Below are 8298 nucleotides of genomic sequence, written 5' to 3'. Positions count from 1 at the left end.
TAAATCTCAGTTTCTGTGTCCATAGTGTAGGGACAGTTTACAGAGGTTTTGTGAGATTAAATGTGTTACTCTACCTGAATGCCCATAGTGCAGTGTCTGCACACTGAAGAGCTTCCATAAGCATCAAGCTTTAATTGACACTGAGTCTTGAAAAGGAGTCATTTTTCCTTCTGAAGGGCACCCACCTCAGTGCCCGTGGCACCGCTTTCTTTGGTTCTTTTGTGAAAATGCACAAGTATGGCAAAAATTTCTGAAGTGGTGATTTATTTAATGGTGTCTTAGCACCTCTACTTTTTTTCCCCCTGAATGAATGTATAAAACTTTCTCACAGAAATCCCATGGGTTTAATAAGTCCTTCACTGCCCTTTTACAGATGAGAAGTCTGAGCCTGAGAGAAATTAATGTGCTAATCATTAATTAGCTATGAAATGTCTTCCTGACTATATGGACACTTAAGCTTGGGTGTCCAACACATTGACTTTAACACATAGAATGAGGGACCAGAATTATGGAGAACTTGACTTTTTTTGGTAAGAATTTGTAATCAGAGTTCATAGCCAGAAAAAAATTTGTTCTTCCAGCAGAACATTAGCCCAAACAAAAAAGTTTGGGCTACAGAGAAAAGTAAAAAAGATTTACGGTCTCCTTGTTATACCTATTTCACGAGTTAACTAGGCCATTAACATAGACCAAATATATTTGTGTCTTTCCACAGTGTCGTAATTTATTGAATAACAATATGTGCACTTTTATCAGTGGTAGTTCATAGAATACTTGTGAGTCACTCATAGTCATAAGCCAGGCAAACAGAAGTTCTTTTATTCCAATCGTAATTTCTAATATCTATAACACTCAAATCACACTTTCACACAATGACATCTGTGTTACAGAAAGGCTAAGGAAAGGTTAAGACAACCACAGGGGTTCAGGAGGCTGAAGTGAGAGCAAAAGCAGAGAACAGATAGAATGCACAGTTGCTATAGGATCCAGATAGATGGCGGCTTCACAGTGTCAGCTTGAAGTGGATCGTGAATAGTTGGCAAGGGCAGGAGAACCATGCTCTGCTGAAGTCCCAGAACAGAGATTTTCAAGTTCCTCCCTGCGGGGATTTTCTTGGGCAAGGCTCATGTCCCAGGTGACAGGGTCAGGGGATTGTAGTGTCCAGTTTCTGGGTCATCTCCTTTTATGGGCCTTAAGTGAGGGGATTGCTCTATTAAGTGGTCTAGTAGGTTCTATAAACTCAATGGACCTGGTTTTTCAGATTGGAGTTTGATAGGCCCATGCATCCATGTGCTTCTGATTAATTTGATAAGTCTACAGGTGGTCATTTCGATTAACACAATTAATTATTTATCTGTTTGTGCGTGATGGCTGTGCCAGACAGATCGTGGTTGTTTACTTGTACAAACAAGATGTAATTATTTCACCTCAGTTCTTAATCTCAAAATGGAGTATCTTATGACAAACTGCTTGACAAAATGAAGTAACTCAGGTTTAGACACAGCCGGAAAACTGATGTTCTATACATCATGGTGTAACTCTGAGCAGCCTGCTCACCAAAGCCTAACTAGAACTAAGGCTATATTTGTCTACTCTTTTCTCTTATTCTCACTCCTGGTATAACAATGCTTTGTATTTGTTAACTTGGGATGTAATGAAAAGTAACAATTTCTCTTCAGAATGTTGGATTTGCTATCTAATCAGCTTATTCATAGGAGGGACAGAGGTTCAGCATTAAGGGGTATTTGGAACTAATGAAACAGAAGTAATTCAGAATTTACTTTACTGAGCTAGTGCCTGTAATGGTTAATTGGGGTCCAGCTATAAGGGTTAAGGGGAGAGCTATTAAAGAAGCAAGCACACAGGATGGTGAAGAGTAAGAAATGGCCCCTGTGGGAAAGCCGGTCCAGTTTATTATCTATGCCAGGGTCATATCAAGTTACATTAGTTACATGTGCTTTGCACATGTGCAGATCACATACTTGCTTGCTTCTCAGAGTTCACCAGTACCAAATGTTATTATAATAAGATAATGTCTCCAGGCCTCAAGGACAAAGGAGTTGCAGAGCATCTCTAAGACATTCAAACAGGGCGCCTATTGTGTCCTGAGGAGTTTTCTCAGCTTGAGGACTTTTGCTCCCCTGTACATTGATTGACCTGAAATCCCTACAAATGCCATTTACCTAAACCCAACATTTAACCTTCCCATTCATCCACTGGGTGGGCCTCTCCACCTTTGGACCTGACCTGACTAATAGAGTTGGATACAGTTTTAGTCATGTTAGATCCCAAATGTGTTCTTGGTTCCAATATTCACATCTTCAAAAGAAAAAAGTTGAAACACGTTTCTCGCTGTCTCAGCTCCACGCGCCACGGCGGAGCCGGTCCAGCAGCCCCCTCAGCCCAGCGGCGGGAAGCGCAAAGGCAAGGCTCAGTACGTGCAGGGCAAGCGCGCTCGGCGCGGTGACGCCGGGCCTTGGCAGCTGGAGTCCGGGCTGCAGGGCATCCTCATCACCTGCAATATGAACGAGCGCAAGTGCGTGGAGGAGCCCTACAGCCTGCTCAACGAATGCGGCGACGACATGTACGGGCCCGAAAAGTTTACAAAGATCAGCCGCCCTCTGGAAGTGAGGGAGAAGACCATGACATGGAAGCTGCCTTGAAGAAAGAAGTTGGTGATATTAAGGCTTCTACAGAGATGAGGCTAAGAAGATTCCAGTCAGTGGAGAGTGGAGCAAATAATGTAGTCTTCATCAGAACACTTGGGATAGAACCTGAGAAATTGGTGCATCATATTCTCCAGGATATGTACAAAACCAAGAAAAAGAAGACTCGAGTTATTTTACAAATGTTACCCATCTCAGGCACATGCAAAGCTTTCTTAGAAGATATGAAAAAATATGCGGAAACATTTTTGGAGCCCTGGTTTAAAGCTCCAAACAAAGGGACATTTCAGATTGTTTATAAATCTCGAAATAACAGTCACATGAATAGAGAAGAAGTTATCAAAGAACTGGCAGCAATAGTGGGTAGCCTCAATTCAGAAAATAAAGTGGATCTCACCAATCCCCAGTACACGGTGGTAGTAGAAATCATCAAAGCTGTCTGTTGCCTGAGTATGGTGAAAGATTACATGTTGTTCAGAAAATATAATCTCCAGGAGGTTGTGAAGAGTGCTAAAGACCCACCACAGCCCCACCCAAAGCTAGGAAATGGGAAAGAAGCAAAATTGGAACCTGAAGCCAAATTAAATCAAAATGACCCCTCAGAAGGAAAAAACAACCAGCAGGTGGTACCAGAGAATAATGAGGAGCTGGAGCAGACAAAACCCAAGTCTGAGTCACAGGTGGTGAATGAGGAAGGAGCTAAACCTGAACTTGCAGATCAAGTCACAGAAGGATCCAAGTCAAATGAAAATGACCACTCATAGGAGGTCATTTTATGTTGGAGGTGGGTTTCCCAGTGGGGTTCTGTGAGATGGTAGTAGGGTTCCATGTAAAATTATAATATTTTGACCTTGTGCTGCCTAATGCTGGTCTCACAACCCTGTTAGTGATTTTGTTAGCGCTCTTGCAGCCCGTTGGTGGGGTGTACAGGCCCATCTGCTGTCACAAGGGGAGGGTGGTGGGAGAAAGGTGTTGGCTCCTCCCTTCTCCAGCCTCCCCATGTGCACTGCCAGCCAGTTGTCTTATGGGAGTGAACAAGCTCTGAGAAACAGAAATCAGAGGGACGTTTTCCTTCTAAGGAAGGAATTTTTATGTGCCACAACTAAGCTATCCCCTGCCATTTTGTTCTAAACATTGCAAAAATGTGGATTTTGTAGGTTAGAAGAGCATTGTTTTGTGATGGTTTATGGTTTTTGTGTTTTTCTTATTCAGTTATTACATCATTTTTATCTTTTAATAATGTTTGCTGTGAACACATCTTATGGTCCATTGCTGCAGTTTTTGACGGCAAGGTGTGAGCTAGAAGAGGACCATTCCAGGCCTAGACCTACAGACATTTCTGATAAAGTTGGTGATGAGGAATCCCAATCTCCTAGTACAGCAGGAAAACAAAGAGGTTCTGTCATTCCAGTGCAAGCTCCTTCTCCAGGGTTTGATAGGGATTTATGAGCCAAGCTGTCCTGTACACTGTGCCTTGTCTGTGGCATGCAACTTACTAGCAGTTAACTCCAACAATGGTAACTAAATCACAATTATTTGACAAGGATATGGATTACTTTAATGACTTTTGGAATATGAAATCAGAGTAAAGCTTTTGTTCAAAAAATCACATTCAGTGAAAAGGGTTAGGAAGCAAATTATTTAGGAACAGACTCTATCCTAGAAAAGAAAAAATTATGTAGTTGGTAAAAATCTAATAAGATCAACACTAAAGTACGAGGGCAAGTATAAACAATTGAAATGACTTTTCTCATTTTGATAAGTTGATTTAGTGATGATATGTCACATGATGTAAAGAGGTTTTGTGTAGTTGACTGAAAAACAGCAGCCTCTACCTGGGTTGAGTCAACAGATTTCACAACTATTTTTTTTGTTGTTGTAGCATTTGTAAGATTTCTAAATGATAATGAACATAAATGGACAGTTTTTTTTTCTGCTGCTAGAAGTCTCTCAAAACTAAGGCCTATATATATATATATATATATTTTTTTTTTTTTTAATTGTAGATGGACACGATACCTTTATTTATCCTTTTATGTGGTGCTGAGGATTGAACCTAAGGCCTCAGACATGCTAGGCAAGCATTCTACCACTGAGCCACAACCCCAAACCAGGCCAATCTATCTTTAATGTTACATCTTCATACCTAGAAAACCGAAGGTCTATCTTCTCCTAGTTGCCCCTTATTGGTGGTTGGTTCCATGAGAGTTATGCCTTATTTCAAAAAAAGAAATCCTGATGTTGGCAATAGCACACTGCTTTCTTCACAGAGATGCTGATATCAACAGTGTGAAGATGAAGTTCTCAATAATGCTACAAAAATGGTTAATTTTATTTAAGGTCCATTTATATAAGAATGTTAAGCAAATCCCAAACTAAAACATGGATAAAGAGCACATATATCTCATACTACCTGCAGAAACCTGCTGTCTTATCAGAGGAGTGTGTGAGTGGAAAGGTGAGTTATCAGGGTACTTACAAGAAAATAACAGGACAGGTTTGCTGAATGCTTTGAAAATGAAAATGGTGATGGAAAGCAGCCTATTTAGCAGAAATTGCCATTGTATATATAATGAAAAAGTTTCTGCAAGATCCTAGAGAAACATTTTTTTCTTAAAGTGATCTAACTCCAAGATTTAGAAGGAAACGGACTCTGGAAAAGTAATTTTAAAGAGTTGCCAAAGGAACTGTTGAAGTACTTCTGCAGCAACTTGCACTTGAAAATGAAGATTACAAAAGTGGCAAACCTTCGACCTGAAGGAATGCAAAACCAAGTTAAGCAGCATTTCTTCTCTTGTTTTCACTCTGAAGAAAGAAAAAGAACTTCGCTCTGGTCTGACAGCTTAGGACTTCCTTGAAATCAGAGCATTCTACTTTGTGCTCACACTCATGCCACAAGGGGTCCCTGCAGGGGTTACCTGAATTTGAAAACGTTTTCAAGGGTCCCTCCCAGGTGAAGCAATTGAAAAAGGCTGGAAGAGAGACACCAAGGAACAGTGTAAAATAGGTTGAGAATATTAAGGGGCTATAAAATAATTTGGGTGTTTATTTTAAAGTTTGATAGTAGTATAAGTGACAAAGGCTCCCTACATAAGTGACTGCTTATGTAATGGCCAGTCGACATGGGAACGCGTGTGTACCCTGAGAGCTCTGCGTGGTAAGCAGACTAGAAGGACCTGGGGGTGGGCACGACCTTGCTAATGTAGGTGAGGTGGAACGTGGGCATCTTCAGATGTTCAGGATGTTAACTCAGACGTCTTCCTGAAAGAATGAGTGTTGTCAGTGTCATTTGGGGGACAGGGAGAATGGGATCTTAGTGCCTTCTTCAGTGGACTTGCTCCAGGACAAAGATTCTTTTGATAGTACAAGATAAAGGGACTCTGGGAATAAGCTGGCCATACAGCTACAGAACAGAAGACTGTGGCACCGAATGGGTTCCTTTCGCTTTGTGAAGCTGCTACTCTACAGAATTTTGCTTTGATGGTTTGGGTTTAGTCACTTTTTATGTCTATTTTTATTTGGTAAGACCTGAGCGTGACACAAGAAGCTCCTGTTCCCCCTGTGCATACCATGCCTGTTGGGGGCTAAATTCATCCATGGACAGATTTTTTTTAATCATCTGTTTATACATATGAGCATTTTGTTTATAAATGATGAGATCCAGGGTTGGAATTGAATGCTTTTATTTTTCTTTTTTATTAAATTATAGAGTTAAAAACACTTCAGTTGTTGTGGTTTAGTGAACTTGTTTTGCTCTATTGAAAAATGAATTAAAATTGGCATTTTAAAATGTTTCTTGAAGCTTAAACATGATTTTCAGATGTCACTTTTGCTTGTATTTTGCTTTTGGTACAGCCAGATATTCAGCTTGTTTTTCATAGTTTCTGGTATTTTCCAAAAAAAACAAAATAAATTTGTTCCTTAAAGAAAAAAAAAAAAGTTTCTTTTTTTCTTTTTTTTCTTTTCTTGTTTTCCTTATAGCTTGGGCAACAGCTTTAATTAAATGACTCATTTGACTGGGAAGAAATATAACCTGCAATGCAGTGACTGCCAAGAACATTTAAGCAACCATGGGGCAGGGGGCAGGGCAGACATTGCCACCAAAACTGGACAAGACTTTAAAATGTCAGCAAAATCTTTGGATTCATTAATCCAGATGGTGATAGATAATAAATTAGCTCTGGATTATTTGTTAGCTCAGAAGGTGGAGTTGGTGCTGTGGCCAACAGCTCCTGCTGTTTCTATGTCTATGTTTCTAGGCACAAATAAACTAGTGCTGTAAGAAATTGCAAAAATCTACTTGGCTTAAAACTATTTACCAAGATAATGCTAATGATATATGGAAAACTATTAGAGATTCCCTGCCTAAACTCTCTGGTTCTTGACACTTTTGGGACCCTTGTTTCTTGTGCTTCTATTCCTATTGTTGTCTTTTAACCTCCTTGTTAAATTTGTCTCTTCTAGATTGCAACAATTTCGGGTTACAATGATGGTCATGCAGGATTTCCATCTGCTTCCTGCAGAAGATGACCTGCCTTTGACAGTCACCAGTCATTTAGAGCTTAGGTCCAGAGCACTTTACTCCTCCAGTAGGCAGTCCTAACCCAGAAGAAATTATAGAAGATGGACCTTCACTCCTCTACTGCCCTTAAAAACAAGGAGCATTAAGTCTCTGAGGGAAGATTTAAGATAGAAGTATGGGGTTAAAGTTTAACTTGGTGACTGCTGAAAGAAAAGGACTACACACTCTATACTTGAGATGAGTGGTAAGAGGACCTTCCCAAACACATTCGTTGTTTAAGACAAACAACAAGAAAGCATCAAATCACTACTAGCAGACCTGACCACACTGCTTGTCTGAAAATAACCAGGCCCTCATTTAGATGCGTTTACATGCCAAAAGATACACACGAGGTGGAGGAAAACACAATACTATGTACAATATCATGTGCACACAGGAGTGCAAAGTGGTGAGGGCACAGTAATAACATTGCAGCATAACTTATGAATATGTCAATTTTTAACCCACAAACATATATATATTCCACTCACCCTTTGACTTCCTTGCTACTGTACCTGTGGGGTAGCCACCTTGCTATATGAATCAATAAAATAACATTTGGCGTGCATTTAAGATAAAAGTTCTAGGTAAACTAGGTATAGAGAGCACTGTCTTGATCAGGCTAAAGATAACAGTTTTTAAAAAATAGCAAATCCTGGGCTGGGGAGATAGCTGGTAGAGTGCTTGCCTCGCAAGCACAAGGCCCTGAGTTCGATCCCCAGCACCACAAAAAAAAAAAAAAAAAAAAAAAAAGCAAATCCTAATTAGAATAAGATATATTCCATGTTTTTATAAATATATCAAATATATATTCTACGTCACGTATAACCAAAAAGAACAAATTTTCAAAAACCTACAGCAAATGTCAATCAAATGGTAAATTGAAAGCTTGACTTTTTGGAAAAAATGAAGGCTGACTGCCCTCACCATTTCTACTTGACATTATATTCGAGGTCCTAGGCAGCCCAGGGAACTAGAAAAACAAGTCAAAATGTAAGATTGGAAAGGAAAAGGTAAAACTTTATCATTCAGTAGATAATATAATGTTTGTAGGAAAAGCAAAATAACAGA

General features: G+C 39.8%; 1 protein-coding gene across 1 annotated transcript; it reads left to right on the top strand.

Annotated features, from left to right (window-relative positions):
• Positions 1-994: 994 nt before the first annotated feature.
• Positions 995-3558, top strand: LOC124993620 (THUMP domain-containing protein 1-like). The gene is given in 3 exon segments (XM_047565471.1): positions 995-1028; positions 2362-2601; positions 2604-3558. Coding segments are annotated over 3 exon segments (1101 nt in total). The 3' UTR covers positions 3431-3558.
• The last annotated feature ends 4740 nt before the right edge of the window (positions 3559-8298 follow it).

This window comes from Sciurus carolinensis, chromosome 9 (assembly GCF_902686445.1).
Source record: "Sciurus carolinensis chromosome 9, mSciCar1.2, whole genome shotgun sequence".
In the NCBI taxonomy this organism is placed as follows: Eukaryota; Metazoa; Chordata; class Mammalia; order Rodentia; family Sciuridae; genus Sciurus; species Sciurus carolinensis.
Note: the sequence above shows the minus strand (reverse complement) of the source record. Positions and strands in the feature narration are given on the sequence as shown.